This window comes from Anolis carolinensis, chromosome 5 (genome assembly GCF_035594765.1).
Source record: "Anolis carolinensis isolate JA03-04 chromosome 5, rAnoCar3.1.pri, whole genome shotgun sequence".
Taxonomy (NCBI): Eukaryota; Metazoa; Chordata; class Lepidosauria; order Squamata; family Dactyloidae; genus Anolis; species Anolis carolinensis.
The window spans coordinates 159,057,096-159,075,673 of NC_085845.1; the positions used below are offsets into that span (position 1 = coordinate 159,057,096).

Here is an 18,578-nt window from a genome sequence, read left to right on the forward strand (position 1 = left end):
AGAGGAATAAAGTGCAGTGTAGCCTCTCTGATTGTTCGGAATAGAGGTTTCATCTCTTTCATGTACTTCGTGTGCAGTGAAAATAAAGACAGCTTGTGGTCTTTATTATAATACATGCCACCTTCTTCCACTTAAGAATGTTGAAAGTCAAGTCTTCTAAACTGCCACCTATGGTGCAGCTTCTTTTGTTTTCAGCAATTAAGGAAGGTGGAAACTAAAAGATTTTGCTAGTTTATTTCTTAAGTTCTATATCTTAATCACACATATCTATGTGTGATCCCTGATGCTCAGTTGTTTTATTCTGTACCACACACATCCTGAATAAAACAACTGAGCATCTCGGGTTTTCAGGCACAACTCAGATTCCAGAAAGAAACTGAAAAATTAAAATAGATACAATGATTGCTAGCAGAGATGTGCTTCAGGGTCTACTTTCTTTACTGATGCCATTTAAAACATAACTGGCATTTCATGAGCATATGAATATGTAGAGAACCTTTCTGTTGCCTTGTATTTTTAGTGTGAGAATTGTGTGCAGTGGAAGAAAAGTGGACTTAGTAGAGGTTGCTGGGTCATGAAAGAAGTGAAATTTTTTATCAATGCTCCATTAATCTTGAGCAATCCCACCCCACCATCCATCTATAGTGATTGATATCACTGTCCTCATACTGCCAGCAAATCCAAAACAATAGTAATTTCTCCCTGCTGCTTAGGCTGCAAGGGCAATTTGCAGAGGGATCAACTAAAGTGGTGACAGCTGGTGTCCTGCATTTTAGTGGGATGTTTAATCTATTCCAAATTTTAATCTGGGTTTTAATCTGAACTTTTTTTAAATTGCTGGATTCTAAATCCTCTCAAGAACTCCAGGATCTTGGAGAGTTCCTTTAAAGTTCTTCCAATCCTGGAACGGATTCACTATGCTACTAATATGGTAACCAGCGGTCATCCACTGAACGGATTGTGTGTGTGTGACCGCTGAATGTTATATTGTGGGGCCCTATCTTGCAGATTCATTGGAAATGTGTGGATAAGTATTTAAGGTGCTTTGAGTACTTTATGGCACTGTACGGATATTGAATTCTTTGTACTGGTTGAAGGGGGTTAAAAGTGATTTTTAAATATAAAAATTGAGTTATTCAGAGTTATTTTTGCTTTCTCACATATTTGAACTCTTCAGATTTCAAGGTTTTTATTTTTGCCCCATGTTTAGGCCAGTTGGTAAGTTCTTATATCGAAAGAAGGCAAACTGAATGGCATTTTTGTTTAAACTTCTCCCACCTTTGTCATTTAAAAGAAATCAACAAATTATAAAATGGAAGACTGTTCTTTAAATTCAGATGTCAGCTTTTTTCTCTGTTAGAAAATAAGCCACAAAGATTTGCTTTGGTTTTTTTTTTTTTTTTGCTACTGGTAAAAATACCTTCAAACATGAAACAGTTAACTTTTTTGCTTTGCTGTGTGTCACAATTTTTCATAATGAATCCCATTTCTATGGCATTAGGCAACTGGCCAAATTAAAAAGAAAATAATTACAATGTTAAACAGAGGAAAGGGCAGATGAAAAACAAGCTGTTATTGAAAACATAATTGGAAAGCCACATGCAAATGCTACACGACTCTCCATGTGATCTTATTACATGGAAAATAATTAGTTACTAGTTCAGAAGCTAATGAACAGGAGCTCAGCTCCACCTGTGTGTAGTTTAATAACATACAAAATACACGCCCTTCAAATAGCATTGAAATGTCCCAATGTTATACTTCAAAACTACTCTGATTAAAAGTTTTTTTGAGTTTCCCAGCTTTCTCTTTTGGAGACTTGGCTTCTGGCAAATTTATCTGAAGTATCTTGTTAAAGACTGTCGAGAACTGGCTCTGTCTGTTTTATTTTAGTCAAATATTTACATATCACCCTATCTCATGGGATCTCAGGGTAGTGTGCAATAAAACCCAATATAACCAATTTAAACAGTTGGAAAGATTTTAAACAGATGAAAAGCACATTAAACAACCTTAAAACTTAAGACAGCAGAAAACCAGTTAAAATGGTTTAAGATAAATTTAAAACAATGCAGATGTTCATATTTGAATTAAAACAATTTGTTTCCAAAGGTTTTAGTACAAAGCAATTGCTGACATTCAGTATTGCAGTTATAGATTTGTAACCATTACAGATCCATGGCTGCTCTGTATTCAGTAGGTATAACTGTAAGACTATGCAAGTGCCCCTCTCAACCCAGGTAAAGAAAATCTGTTCAACTTCCAGTCGGGGCACTAAGGCGATAATATTTCCAGCCACATCCCACTATCAAGCAAAGCTGTAGCAATCAGAAGCCTGCCTTCGAATTCCTTATCACAGCCTTACTCTAGATTTTCACACAAGTTTGAGCTGAGCACTGATACCTATGTTTAAAAAATCAAATTCAGATATTTAACAAAAATCAAATTGCTCATACACTCCTGGTTTCAAATGCCTAGGAAAGCTTTGGTCAATTGGAAGCGAGTTTGTCAATTTATTTTTTTCACCAATTTGTATGAATCATTGCATATAAAGTCAATACTTTGCTAACTACACATCCTTTGTGGGGAATAATGTCACTGTTGCACATCTGAACCGAGGCATCATGTGTAACCAAATGTTCCTCCACATCCATTCACATTGCATAAATTAAGAGTCTTGAACAGATTTTGACCATTGCCAGCATGCAAAGATTTGTGGCGGCATTTATTTTCTTCTCATGCTCCTAAGTGATTATGAGTAAGTTGCCATGGAATCAACCCCTTGGGAGATAAATTAGTTATTGAGAAGAGTGAAATTGTAATACTAACTGTTAGGAATGATTTTGTTGTGCTATACTGCTATTGGAAGTCGCCGAAGTTCTATAAATGAGCCTATTACAAATGAATTGTGCTCTACTTGATGAGTTTAACACCTGAGTCAATGACTTATTTTTCATTTGAGGCACATGGAAAACATTAAAACAACAGCAATATTTGAAACAGTGTGTTTATGTAAAGGCAAAGTACTCAATAATACAATTATATACAATCATGCAATTAATGTAAACTAGATTAGTATGTCCCTGGTTGTCATTGCATGCAGTCATTCTGTTCCACCTCATATATCTGTATTGCCCATCCAAGTCACTCTTAACAGTCTCAAATTTCAAATATCATAAAAGTTATAAAACTGTCACTGACTTAAATCATTTGATAACAATGCCAAATCTAAGTAGGAAAAAACCTACTGTTTGATAAACATGACAAATTGCTGGATGTGAAAATGATTGAATTGCAGGTCTCAGGCATGGGACCACAGCTTGATGCCTCTAATAAAAAATCCAGTGATTTGAATATGCTGGTATTTTCCAAATGATTGAACAATTGCAAATAATAATTGTGTGCCTTATAATCTTGGAGCTATTTGAAATAGGAAACCAGAGGAGATTGTGGGGTCTGTAGCATACATTCCAGTTTGTTTAAACATTAAATACTTCTATTCGCCTTGCAGTTTTCCCCCCCAAAACTTTAAACATATATGGATATTTAGCAAGTTTATTAATTTATTGAAATAGTACATATTTTACATATGCCTATTAGTTATTCATTTTGTTATTGTTTAGTTAGTTATTGAGAGAACTAAAAATTATTAGAGAGGATTAAATATTATATGCCTCAAAACACTTCAGTACATAGTAATAACAACAATAACCAAATATCTATTTTTACATCCTGAGATTTTTGGACTACTATGTAAGATTTAAGACTTCATAAGATTTTAAATTTCATATTGTTCAAATGCCAGTATTTAATATATAATATTTAAGAAATTTATGAAAATGTGAAAGTCTGGCATCATTCATATATTTGAGTGTGCAAAGTTTCCCCTTCCAAATATATGCAAATTCAGCAAGTGAAATCGAAATAGATGTTTGGAAAAATGAATGAACATTTATTATATTATTCAGCAATCTGAAAGGTAATGTAGACTTTACATAATTTCATGCTAAACTAGATCCAAGATTCTTCTCCATCTTATCTTGAATACAGCTTATGTGCCAATTATCTAATCAGTCAAAAAAAAGTCTGGTATATGCCCATGTTCTCAAGATTTTTTCTTGTGCTGCACTTTGGTAAGAAGATAATAATGGCCTTTTTTGCATTTCAGTATGGATGGATTCCTAACTCTGTTAAAGTAAAAGAAAGAACCTCTACAAAATTTTATTAAATGCTATCTTGGGAATTATATTATGCTTTATGAAGTTAGATTTTTGAAATAGTCTAGCAAGGTCAGTTGGCACAGAAAAAGTGTAAATCTTTGCAATAGGTCCCCTTTGAATTTGTTCATGGCTCCAATGTCAGTGGAGAAGTGACTCCGCATTGTTTAAGGTGCTGGATATATTTGGGGGATAAAATTACACAGTTTGAACAGATCTCTTACCATTTGGATTACATACCAGTGTGGGTTTCTCATTCCTGCTTTGAACCCATCAGATATTACTGGATGCCTTCTGGAATGGATTTTCATGCAAAAATTGATGCATGAATTCTACAGTGTAGATGCACCTCAAATTATCCAGAAAAAAGAAGGGCAAAAGGTACCCATAAAATCTATATGTGTTAATTTGAAATAGAATGTGACCCTAAGATGTTTATTAGGCACAGTTTTTCTTAGTTTCATTTATCGTACCATTTCACCAGTTATGACTAGCATAATTTGTTAGAGGAAAGTCTATGCATAATGTGTTGATATTACAATTATAAGGTGCATTACAACTATCCAAAGGAAATTTATCCCAATGCAGGACTCTTTAAACCATAGGCTTTACTCTCCACAGAGTTCCCTTGTGTTAACATTTGGTATCTCCATTTAATGTATTCTAATTGTTTGATGGGAATTGGCACCTGTTCTTAAAACTAGTATCACCAAGAGCCTCTAGGGCAGCCTCCATTTCCATGTCTCACTCTGAAAGTAACACTTCAAGGGTCTGTCCAAAATTAAATGCCACCTCCAAAATGATTCAGCTCTGCACATTTCTGTTTAGGAATAGAAAAGAAACTGTTGACGTTTTGATTGCTTTGGAAAATAGCATGCTGCAGTGTGGCAGTGACACCAGTAATAAAAGTTCAAGAAAAAATTCTTGCCATCACCACAGGAGGATTAAAAGGCCTGGCGGCACATTATAACATAGTCATTGGTGAGATGAAGCAGGGCCACCGTGAGCTGCTCTCATGCTTAGTGATGCAGGCTGCAGATAAATCTTTTTCATTTTCTCTTTTATTACTCAATTGCTCTTTATCAAGCCACTGTACATGTTTTCAATTAACAAACTGAAGCCTCCAAAGAGAGATCAGTGGCTCTGTCCATTTAGGAGCAGGAGCTGCTGGAATGTACAACTCAAATTCTTGGGTTTTGTGCCTGTCAGAGCATTAAATCCCATGGAGCAGCAAAGACTTTAGAATTGTTTGTTTTTTGAAAGGAAAACAATGCCAAGTACAAGACTGAATATGTTTGGTGTGAAACAACATCACTTCAATCAGGCTTGGACAGTCAAGCAGTTTAATTTCAAACACACCTACATCTCTTTTGCTTACACAATACACAGACACACTAAAGCATGCTTATTGTATCACCCAAAGGACATGTGGTTTTGTTTAAAAATACATAGTTAAATAGAATTTGGAGTATTAGGAACAACTGTTAAAATGGTTAGGTGAAAGAGTGTGAGCAAGGCATCTCCCTTCAGGTGTTTTGGACTTCAACTCCCACAATTGCTAACAGCCAGTCAGCTGGCTGAGATTTCTGGGAGTTGAAGTCCAAAACACTTGGAGGGCCAAAGTTTGCCCATATCTGCTCTAGGGCATTTTAGCTCTGTTACAGGTCTTTATAAGGAAGCATTTTTACACATCTGAACATGGTAAAATAAACATATAAATTCAGATAGATATCCAGTCCTTCCTAGATTTAAGAGACATGCCTTTTTAGTCATGGATTTCCAACCAATCTACTGAGGCATGCACAAAATCTGTAGTTTTAATCTGCAGTTTCTTGTACTGTTGTTCCTGTTACCAAAATTTAGACTTATTGCATTATAGTATCAGTTATTATGATACAACTTATGTTCTTAATATGGAACATTATCTTTTGTATGGACATTTCCATCTATGTTAGCTCTTGTCCCATAGCAAGCAAGCCGGTAATGCTAAGCCATTGCCTCTGTGGTTTTCAGCTTCTGTAACTTGTTAGAATGTGCTCAGCTGAAAGTGTTGTATGAAAGATTTGTTCTTGCATGTGGTAGTGATGTGACCCTGAACAAATAGACATCTTGCATGGGAGGGAATTTCTAGAAACTGCAATCTGCATAAGGTTAATATGAACTGGCATACAAAACAAAACATAGTATGGCCCTTGTAAACCAAGAGAGGAACACTGGCAATAGCAAAGCTACCCTTTTTTTTTTTTAAAAAAAAAGAAGTAGTAGTATTGGAGTGACACAATAAATAAATTGAGCAGAAAGTGAGAATGAAGGAATGGAAAAGAGTTGTGCTGGCTGGGACACGATAGTAAAAAAATAAAATAGGGGATTTTGGAGAAAGAGAAAATGTATGTAGGAGTCAATAGAGAAAGCAGAATGTGATTGAATTTATTTTGGAAACAGAAATACATAAGAATTTCAATAAGAGTCGGGGAAATATCTGAGTGCATGACAAAATGCAGAATGGTACAAGATGGGGGATTGAGGGAACTACAGTGTCATGTCCTGTCAAAACATTGCATATCAGTTAAAACTGTCTCTATAACTCAGCAGAATTTGGATCCCATCAGTCTGATTCCTTAAAAGAAACTTGTTTATGTTTGTCAGTTTGGGCCTAGAATGTGCTCTTCAGCTAATATCGAAAACATTGCAATAACTTTCGATTTTGCATTTCACCTTTATATTGACATAATTTATGTGGCATAAATGAGAACTTATGTTTTCACCCTACGATCTGTACCATCACATTTAACATGGGTTTCCAAATGCAGCATGCTTGCAACAGGAATGAAATGCCATAGTGGTTACGGTCACTTTGGTGCCATGAGCATCACTGCAGTTTTCCTGGCTAATATAACAAGTCTTAAATGTAGTAAGACCATAAGACTCCAAAGGCTAAGCTAAGGATTGCATGGGAATTCCCTAATAACTATATAATTCTCAAGAGGACCATAAAAGACTTCTATTAAGACTTTAATAGAATTGTCAGCTGGCTTCTTTTGATGTAAAGCCTTTGTCTCCCAAAAGGAAATGAGTGAAGGCAATGGCTTTCTTTTCATGTGGTGTGTGTGTCTGGGAGGTGGGCGGTCATTTGTTCTACAGCTATGACAAATCTAACACATTTGGGGCCAATAGCTGCTGACTACAATTGCTAATGTAATGGAAGGCTTCTTCAGCTATTTTGAATAAAATCTAAACTGAATGAAGAGGAAAGCAGAAGACAGTGGCTAAAGCTTCAGCCATGGCATAAGCAGATAAGTCTCCTACATTCCTTAGACATTCATTGATGCACCATCTTAAAACTAGGTCTAGCTAGTAGCAATTACTCATGTGACACATTCTAGAGAAGAAGCCATTTTGTATTCAGTGCCACAAGTCTTGTCTGGCAAAAAATGCCATTTTGATTTAACCTGTGAAAATGTCTAAGGCTTGGTGAAGTCACGCCTTTCACATCTAAAGGGAAAATGACACCCTTTCCCTTCCCAGGACATATAGGTGGCAAAAAATTATATTTTGAACAGAAAAACACATTTGCTACATTGAGAGGTATACTGAGAAATCTACAGAGTTTCTGATAATTAAATAGTATTATCTTTACCAATCCACAAATGATACTGGTAATTGCATGCTCAGTTGAAATATGATGACTGACTTCCACACTATATGAAGTTGGAACAGAAAGGCAAATTAAAAGCACCAGTCATTTCAAAACAAGGCATTTTTTTTCAGTGAAAAACAATTTACATCCCTTTCAATCTAATACTTCAGTAGTAATTGCACCTCATACACCATTTCTTTCACTAGACGTTGACATTTCAGAGGACTAACAAGATATTTTCTCCATCTAACCATCATCTGAGGCATTTCTCAGTCGGTATGAGTACTACAATCACAGAATTTCAGAATTGGAAAAAGGCCTTTTCTACCCAAATACACTAGAAACATCAGAACCTGTCTGATCTTGAAAGCTATGTAGAGTCATCCCTGGCCAATACTTGAATAGGAGACCACCCATGAATACCTGGTTCTATAGGCTATACTTCAGAGGAAGGAAGTGGCAAAACCACTCCTAAGTATTTATTGCCTAAGAAAACCAAAAGTTGCCGAAAGTTGTCTGTTGACTTGAGGCACAGATACACACACAAACCTAGCAAAGTTGGTTTTACCCGGTTTAGCAGAAGAACTGCCAAAATAAGATGGGTTACACAGAATGAATATTTTTTGGTCCTGGCACCTTCTGCATCAGGCAAGGGCAAACCTCACTCTTGCAGGTGTTTTGGCCCTCAACTCCCACAATTCCTAAAGGCTGGTAAGCTGGTTGGGATTTCTGAGAATTAAAGTCCAAGACACCTGAGGGCCAAAGTTTGCCCTTGCCTGCTCTAGATATATTGGAGTATACTCTTACCATCTGCATTCATTATGATGCTTGCTGGAGGTGATGTGAATTGTAGCCCACCTTATCTAGAGGATGCCAGTTAGGAATGGCTGTCCTATGCTCATTAATATTATTATATTGCAACCACCAGAACAGGGACTTATTTTGGGGCCATCATACTCTCATAACAGTTATTTTTCTGGAACTATGAGACAATTGAAACTTAGTCAAAATATTTGAAATGCAGTAAAAGCAAAAACTGAGTTTCACATAAGAGCTCAGTGAGAAATGTTCACTTCTTCCAAACTGGCTATGTGAATATGTTGCTATTTTCTTCTCCCTTTTGGCATTAAAATACTAACATTCCTAGATAACTTTGATGATTTATCTGGATTTATCTGTTTTCCCAAACCAATTTTATCTACATCTCTGTGTGACAGCGGAAGTATACCTTGTTCACTCTTTGCTTGGGATATTGTTATCTTGTTTGAGTGCATCAGTTGAGAAGTATCAACAATTGGACAGAAACCCAGTATAAACTGAATGTGTGCCAGCTTCAGTACTGTGTTCCTATCAAGGAAACTAATTTGTTTGTGATATTTATAGGGAGAACAGGTGTCAAATGTCAAGTAGGATCACACAGAAAGATGATAAAAGAGGCTATTTAAAAAGTGTATCTTCTCTTTTATTTTCAACCTGCTTTTATGGGCTATAAATGAAATATCCCAATTATCTTGATAACAATATTATTTCTAGAACTAGCAGCATGGAGATCCATGTGCTCTGTAGGGATGAAGATCCTTTATGAATTCATTTATAATGTCATGCTGTTTATATTGTTCAGCTAGAAACAGTCAGGTTGGCAATAATGAGAAATGGTTTAAATGTGATAAGTAATATCAATGTTGAATTCTAGTGTCCGCAGAGAGAGGACAGAATGAGAGAGAGAGAGAAAACAGTAACAAACATAGCTGAAACTTAAATAGGTTGCTGTGTCCATTTTATGTAGTTTTCTTGGCAGGGTTGAATGTTATTGCATCATTTCATTTTTCTTTTTCTCTCTACCCCCTTTTATATTTCCTGAGATGAAAGCAGATATAAGATTGTGAAGATACTGTTTTGTTAGAGACCACAGATACATTGATTTCTGGGGACACATAATGTGCACTTTGATAGGTGTATAACTTTTGAATTGTAGACACTCCCTTACTTCACTTTCCATCACTACAGAAATCCAGTAAAGAGTAAATGGAAGAAGACCCCTGTAACTCCATGTATAAAGATGCTCAGCATTTTTAACCTTCTGTGAAATACTCTATTGTTCATTTCTCACAGACAGCTGTTTAGATTTTTGAGCTGCATGAAAATCCAATTCCTTTAGTATTTAACCAAAGTGAGACGTAGGATTTGAGCAGCAGAGAAGAAATCCCAAGTTCTAACCTTTCAATCATTATTTGGCTAAGACTTTAGTTGACTGCAGATTTTCATGTTTAAAAAGGGTGGCAGTTTTATGCAACAGTCTAGAATGGTGTGATTATAACTGCCTCTTATTACTATATAACATGATTTTTGTTCCAGAGTTATAAATGTCATTTCCTAATTAGTTGTATCATGAAAACATGGAAAAGGTTTATTAAACTGTGGCAGCCACAAAAACAAAATTTCCGGAGTATTACAATTACTTTCAAAGTATGTACTTATTTAAAAGGAATAACACTTTCAAACCAGGAACAGATTTTTTTTTTCAAATTTTGTTACACCGTGTTATATTTTGTAATACTGATTGAATGAAATAGGCTACCTAGTTATCAAAATAAATTCCCCTTTATTTTATGAATAACAACAACATTATTATTTTATGAATAATAACAACAGAGGTTCATGATTTTGCAGATGCCCAGCTACACAAAGGTATTTAGGTCACAACCTGGCAAGCTATATTAATGCAGCATGGTATGCCTGTAATCTGTAGCATGCTTTCTTTGAGAATATCTCCTGTGCTGGATGCCTCTTATTCATTTTTATGGGGTAACATGTTTCTGGGTACACCCATAATTATTTTGATATGTTAGATTTCTATTGAGCATACATTTTTATCATTAGCACCAATGAAAACAACTTGCCTAAAAATGGCCACCTGTTCTGATAATCTCCATAGGAAGCATTTAACTATTTGCATGGATTATGATATCTTTATCATTAGTGATTGATTTCAAAATGATTCCTCTCACCCAATCAGTCATTGGACTACTTGGTTTCATCTGCCTAACCTTCCAGAAATCATAACTTGGTGTTCCAACATGTAAAGTTGTCATTATATCAGTTTGATAAAGTCGGCAGGGCAGTTTCTCTATGTTGATATTCAGCTTGCCATGATTGAAGCACAAAGGACAATACATAATAGTTCATCCCTTCCCTTTCATGGGTTCTTTCAGATTGTGCAATACATTGAAATGAGAATAATAATTTGAATTTGAATTACTATGGCAACATTTTTTTTTAAATCCTGGGATTTCCAATTATTTAAAATATTCAGTCAGAGAGCTCTAGTGCCTCTCTAAACTACAAACCTCACAATTCCATAGGATATTTCCATAGCAGTTAAAACAGAAATGTAGTGCTAGAATTATAAGGCATGAAAAGATTCCTTATCTCTGCCTTTAAAATACCTTCTATAGTAATCTACAAAAACATTGAAGGAGGTTGCTGGAAGAAAGAAAATGCAATGTAAACTCCTAACCTTGTTTTCATTCTCTTTGTCTTCATTTGTTTCTCTCCAGTATCCAGCTGCCCTGATGAATCTGGGAGCAATTCTTCACCTCAATGGCAAACTCCTAGAGGCTGAATCAAACTATCTCCGTGCCCTTCAATTTAAACCAGATGATGTCATCACACAGTCAAATCTACGCAAACTCTGGAATATTATGGAAAAACAAGGCTTAAGAACATCTAAAGCATGACATGTGGGTAAAGAAACCCTTGATGCAAGGGGAAAGGTGTAAAAAGTCAAATTCAGAACAACCTCCTGGGTACTATATTTTGAGCACTCTTGTTCAGTCGGACTGTAGTTGTCTGTGGTTAGAATTGCTGCTAGGAGAACTTACAGGGCTGCTTTTTGGTGTGACATTTTGACAAAGAGAGGGAGCTGGGAATAATCTGAGGAGCTTCATGAAAGCCTTGATAGTTTCTGCTATAAGCAAAAAAATGAAATAGATTTGAAGCTGGAGAACTTGAAAGGCACCCTTTCAGCATATTCATCAGGTCAGCCTAGTCATTTTCGCATTGCTCATTCGTATGTGGTTTCTCATAGAAATTCACACTGGCCTATATGACATCTATCCAGTCAACATGGGAATTTATGAGAGGATAAAGACTAGCTTAAGTTATTTTCTGAGGCTGTAACCCATTAAAAGGTATACTAAAACCAATGTGTTTGCAATTTGTCTTAATATTGTGTAAGTCCTTGGGGCTTCCTGCTTATCTCTTTCACAGACTAGCACAACTACTGGAAAAAGATTGGAAAGATATGGAATTTGGAGTCTCTTAACAAATTTGATAAAATTAGTGTATATTATGTTAACTGATTGTGGTTTAGCTGTTGCAAGTGTAATAAACAAGAGACCGCAAACAGGACATGTAATGTTGCATTCCCACTCATGCAGCAGAAATATACCCAAGTATGAAGAACTCAGACAACACCTATCTTGTTCATATTTGATGTGTGTATGGTCTTAGAAGATTATCACTGAATGAGGAGAGCTGAGCACTCCTCTGCCCCAATTTACTCCAATGCTTACTGTTTCTTTGGGTACATTTTTACTCGATCCAGACATTTTCTGGATCAGAGAATGTCAGCAAGAAAACTGCTATAGATGATGGCTTGGAAGACTGGGCAGCTAGGAGAGGATCCAGCTCATTTAATCAACATGCATCATCTCTTGATTTACCAAAAAGGCCTTACCATATGAACATATACCACATTTTAGCTGGGAATGATATATGTTTACAAATAATGAACATGTACAGTCTGCCACATCTAGCTTATCTCTAGTACCATGAGTAAGTTAGAATGCTAGTCCCAGTTTAAGCAGACCCAGAGAATCAACACAAGTACATAAAGTTCATATTGGTCTAATGAGGCCATACAGGTTCAAATTAAATTTAGTCCAGGATCACTCCAGGTTACAATAGTCCAGGTTGTTGTAACACAGTTTTCATTAGCTGTAGAGGAATATTGGACAGTTCAGTCCAAAAACTTCAGAGTCACATATTTTTCAACCCTGGTTCAGATCATTAGAAATAAGCCAAGAATATAGTGTAGGACAATCTGGTCCTAATACTGCTCTTAAACATGTTCACACATCTGTAACATGGCTGTTCTGTTCTATTCTGTTCTATTCTATATCCACCCACAGTTTAGATTTTCTGTTGAAACATACGATGCAGCATTGCTTACCCAGGACAATTGCATTACATAGTAGATCTGATGCACAGCTGGTCCATGCCAAAGTTCAACTGTACTCATGTTGTTCCTGTTAAAACACAATACCAAACTGTTAACAGTATCTCTGCCTCCAGATCTGTTTCCTGTGACTGGAACAATTTAAGGAGGTGTGCAGTAGGTGCATATGTTTTTGAAATGCTAGGGTTGAGACTTATCATCAGCCTGTGAGAAGGCAAACATTTTGCTAGAAGCAGCAAGAAACTAAAAGGATTTAATTATCTTAGCATCTAGTGAATTCACTGGGTGTTAGACCAAAAGGGATTATGTGACTGACAATGGTTGCCAATTATTAGTGTATAAATTTTACATTTTTGCATATGGAAAAACAGTTGTTCAGAATCTAACCCAATATTGTATTTCCATGTCTTCATTTCAATCAAGCAATTATTTTTAAAAAATAACATTTTAGCTTGTTACCATAGCTCTTATGATATGCATCAAAACATTTTTTCCCAAAAAAAAAAAAAAGGTCTGCTAGATTATCCTTGGCTCTCCCAGATCATTTACCAACTAGTTTGATTTAGTGAGGCAAATTGCTTGCTAATTATATAAAAAATATTATATTCCAGCATTCATTCTGACACTTTTGGGCTAAATCTGACAAGTTAGTTCAGGTGTTTTGAAGTAATTGGCTTTACCCAGGAGAATTTATTTCCTGTACCCTATCACAAACTGTTATTAAAACTCTGTTACTGAAGCCATTTCCAATGCAAATAGGAGTAATAGGATTGCTCTTCAAGAAATGTGGAGGTATTCATGTGCATCTTTGCATCTTAGCCTTAAACCTTGGGGCACACTTGAACTAAAGAAGATTGATGGTCTCTTATAATCCCTTGTTTGTACAAATCTCCACTTAATTGTATATTGTTCAATTTCTTTAATGCAAGACTAACACATGGTTGAAACTTTATTTTCCAACTGAAAGAAAAAGATTAAGTCAGTAGCAAATGTTTCACGATTGTTGGTAGCCCCCTAATTTGTTTTTTTCACACTGTTTTTAAGTGTATAAGGTGTGTATTTGGTGCTTAGAGAGAAGCAGAAACACATTTATTCTGTGCTTTTTAGACACTCTGGCTATCTCAATGTACACATTAAGGGATTTTGGCATATCTTTCATAACCTTTTCACAATTTTCATCCTCGTTGTAATAGTTAAAATGTTTTTTTCTCTATTAGAAGCAGTATTTTCTAGCAATTATTGATGGCTGTGTGCACCATCTTTCAATTTCTGCTACCTTACGTCCTAAGCTCCCACCACTTACTTTTGGCCCTTGTGCTAAATGAATGACCTTTAGATTTGGTCCATGGTTCATCCTTCAAAAGCTCTTTTTATACTAAAATGGAAAAACGACAAAACTAAAATGCTAAAAGGCTTAAATTCAACATTTTCAGTGTTTCAGGTGAAATTATATAACATATTAGCTTTGCGCCCATTCAGTGCTTAGCAGCCATTACGCAGAGCAACCTTTTTGGAAATGTGTAAAAATAAATGCTGTTTTAATGTCTAAGACTGAATTTACAGGGCAATTTTCTGCATGTCTGTTTAGAAATAAGTCACATTGACTTCAGTGAGGCTTATTTCCACTGAAGTGTGTACAGGATTGCAATTAAAAGTGTATAATGATAACATCCTGAAACTTGTTAAATTTTAGCTGTCAAATTCAAGTACAGCTTATAACATTTCATTTTTATTTTAGCTTTGACCTTCTTGTATTTTATTTTTTACATTTGTTTCACAATTTTGATTTGCACAGTATTATCAAACAGCGATATGGACATTAAAAAAGAAAAACAGAAAGAATGTTCCATGTTCCTCCATGCAATTTCACTATAGGGCTGGGCTTCATAACCTTCGTTTTTGGAATAAGTTTAAAATGTCTCTGCTCAGGGATTTGTGGTGGCTATTGCAGACAGTGCTTAAAAATAGAGCACAAGTTTACTAAATTAAATTTTTATTTTTTGAAAAAAGCTGTTATTTGTATAAATTATCAAGATTTGTAGGCTTTCCTTTTTGTAGAAATGATTGTTTATGTGCCAGATAAGAAAATCCAATTTGTTTCAGTAATAAACGATTGACAACAAATATTGTATGCATGCTGTCCTCTGTTACCTAGTCTCAGTAAAAGATCAGTACCAGTAGCAATTGATTCTATCAAAGCTGTAAGGACTGAACTAAGGATGAGTCTATATTGGCTGCTAAACCCAAGGCACGTTGAGGGCATTTATGCTTTGTACTATCCCTATTGGGAGTGTGATGGCAGCAGCCTACATACTGGACTAAATATACTGGGACACTGCATTGGCATCAACACAGTCTGGCTGGGCTGAGATTGCATGACCCCACTGGACTATAACCAAATCATTTATCTCATCATCAGTATTTCTCTTGGGCCCCAGAGCTCTGTCTGGGCACATGGCCATCATCTGTTGTGTCTGTCTGACCATAAGAGGACACCTGTGCAACTAGTAAAACAGAATGGAGATTTGCTCCCCCGTCTCACTGGTTACACAGGAGCCCCATTCTGACATCAAAAGTGTGATTGCGATGGGCAGGCACTTGCATGGATCTCCATGGCCAGCAGGGAGCCGTGGCAGGGAAAGGGTACAGAGAAAAGGCATGGCATGGTGTCCCTTTGGACAGCTCTGGAGTTGATACTCCAGCAAAGTTGGGCAAAGTCAGTAAAGTAGGAAAAACCACAATGCCCACTTGAAGTCAGCCCAAATCATGGGAATGCGAAGAGGTCTATATTATAGGACAATAATAATATGGCCAGGTAAATCACATTCCACATTACCTCTGTTTGAATACTATTGGTTACTAGTGAGGTACTTTTAACATGTAATGGAAGTGCCTGTTGTATAACAGCTTCAATTGCACACCTGTATACTAGATCATCACAAAGCAACAATCTCCCATTGCTAACCCTATATTTCCTTAGCATTGTGCTTTTTTAAAAGTTTTAACTGAGGTTCTTTACTTGCCAAACAAATCTAGAAATATCTTTCTGCCATTGCACAAAACCTATGTCATTTATTATGACAAGGATCATTTGAAAGAGAAATAAAAGACTTGGCAAAACATTTGCTTTTATTTCCACAATTCTATCCAAAAGGGATACATTTAACTTGCTCCATTTTTCTAAATCCCCTTTTCTTTCCAAACTTATTAATAATTATTTGGAAATAATAAACAATTGATCTTTGTAAGTGTAACACCAAAATATTTAGTCTCCTTTTTCCATTTTAAAATTTGGAAGAATGGTTAATTTATTATGTTCTTTTGGGGTCATCATTTTTGTCAGCAATTTTGTTTTATCGCAATTTACTTTAAACCCAGAGCAAGTCCCGCAACAACAGCTGACCATATTTGAGTAGCATCACAATTAGAAATCCATGACTTAATGGTCTGAAAAGTAAAAAATATTTTTATAGCCTCGTTGTAAACCATTAGTTTATCTTGGCACTGCTATACCTATGATCTTAATTGCTTCAACCAACAAAAACTGAGTGAAGTTATGGTCCTCCAGTCCATTTAACTTACACAAGTATGCTAAATATAACAGATCTTTTCCAGTTCATGGCAGACCTAATACAGCTCTAAAGGAATCTAATGGAAATCCTGTGTCTTATGATTTTTCTTTGAACAATTTCCTGTCATATTGATTCATTTTCCTCAAATGTCTACCCTATGTGATATTTGAGTTATGCTTTCAACAGCAAAAACCTTAACAGGGAGATTATCTGTATGTTCTTCTATGATGTGCCCATTAAGTATGCAGTTGTGCTTTGTAGCCCTCACCAAATACTATGATTTTAGTAGTCTGTTGACAGAAGTATGATGGATCGCCTTTCTAGTACAAGAATGCTGGATAATCAGTCTGAGAGAGAACTAGCAATTAGGCTGATAGAGGTTAATAATTTTCCTCAAATTGAAGGTCACCAATCAACATCTATTATGAAAACCTGAAGTGTAATCATATCTTATCCAAGAGCCTTACCAGATTGAAGGGTCAAGATCTTGTTCACAGTTGAATCCCTACCACAAAATAAGAGACCAGAAACAAAGATAAGGAGAAATAAAGGCCCATTTATTGACCTATTTAATTGAACTAAGTAACTAGTTGTGTGTGGGGGGGGCACTGCTACATGGGCAATGGCATGAGGCCAAGTATCATTATCTGACTACCTTCCAAGCCAACCACTGGGCGAAGCACCTGACCCCGGGAGCACTCCACAGTGAGGATTTGCTATCCTGGCCGGTCATTATTGGGAGGCCATTCCTGGTAATCTCCCTCTTGAACCCCAGAACCTTATAGGAGAGATGTAACCCACCCAGGTAAGGTCCAAAGAAGATATTGTGGGGGACCCCTTAAGCCCCAAAACTTATAGAGGTCAACCCAAATGCAACGGGGAGGGGCTAACACCGAAGGAAGCTTCCGTATGGCCCTCCACGCTGCAGTCTGGTGGTGACACCAGTTTCAGGAGACCATTGACCTAATCAACAGGGGAATTTAAAGGCCCCCCTCCGGCCATATGGCTGGCCTTTCTGGCCAGAGATGAGTGTTTTAACAGACAATCATAACAGTCTGTAAGATAAGATCATTGTCAGAGTTTCATGAGTATTTATTTACATTGCTTCCTAAGAGATGCCTGTTTCAGGAGTGATTGAGGAGGCAATACTGTGTACTTCCTGAAGGGGTTTCCTCAGATGTGGAAGCAGAAGAGAAGAACCAAGATGGTCAGCTTCAGCTTGAATCGGAGGAGGACAACAGCCTTGCCATGGAACTAGTACAAGTTAATCCCAAGCAGTTCTTAAAGATCAGGAGACACATAGGCAGCCACTTCATCCTGTAGAACAGGGGTCCCCAAACTAAGGCCCGGGGGCCACATGCGGCCCATCGAAGCCATTTATCCGGCCCCCGCAGTGGTGGATAAATAATAATAATAATAATAATAATAATAATAATAATAATAATAATAATAATAATAATTGACACAAAGACACAGTATAACACAGCAAACAAGATAGATATGCTGGATTTCATATCACAAAATCACAAGTCAAACACTTCCCAATTGTTTAGGACTTTGTGATGTATTATTATTATTATTTTTTATTATTAACAATATTGAAGCTGGGAGGCCATCTGTCAGGGGTGCTTTTCTTGTGCTTTTGGAGCACAAAGGCAGAAGGGGGTTGGATTAAATGGCCAACCCTCTTTATTATTTTTATTATGATAATGGTGATGATATGGTGATGATGATGATGATTAACATTGAGGCTGTATTTGTTCCTGTTTTGTTTGTTTACTTCAAAATAAGGTATGTGCAGTGGGCATAGGAATTTGTTCACAGTTTTTGTAAAACTATAGTCTGGCCCTCCAACGGCCTGCGGAGCCGTGAACTGGCCCCTTATATTAAAAGTTTGGGGACCCCTGCTGTAG

General features: G+C 36.4%; 1 protein-coding gene across 1 annotated transcript in view; it reads left to right on the forward strand.

The window, feature by feature from the left end:
• tmtc2 (transmembrane O-mannosyltransferase targeting cadherins 2) overlaps positions 1 to 15,217 on the forward strand; it is a 229,045-nt gene extending 213,828 nt beyond the window's left edge. The window contains exon 12 of the mRNA XM_062982690.1: positions 11,412 to 15,217. Within this exon, the coding sequence (XP_062838760.1) occupies positions 11,412 to 11,591 (180 nt within the window). The 3' untranslated portion in view covers positions 11,592 to 15,217. The remainder of the gene's footprint in view (positions 1 to 11,411) is intronic.
• The last annotated feature ends 3,361 nt before the right edge of the window (positions 15,218 to 18,578 follow it).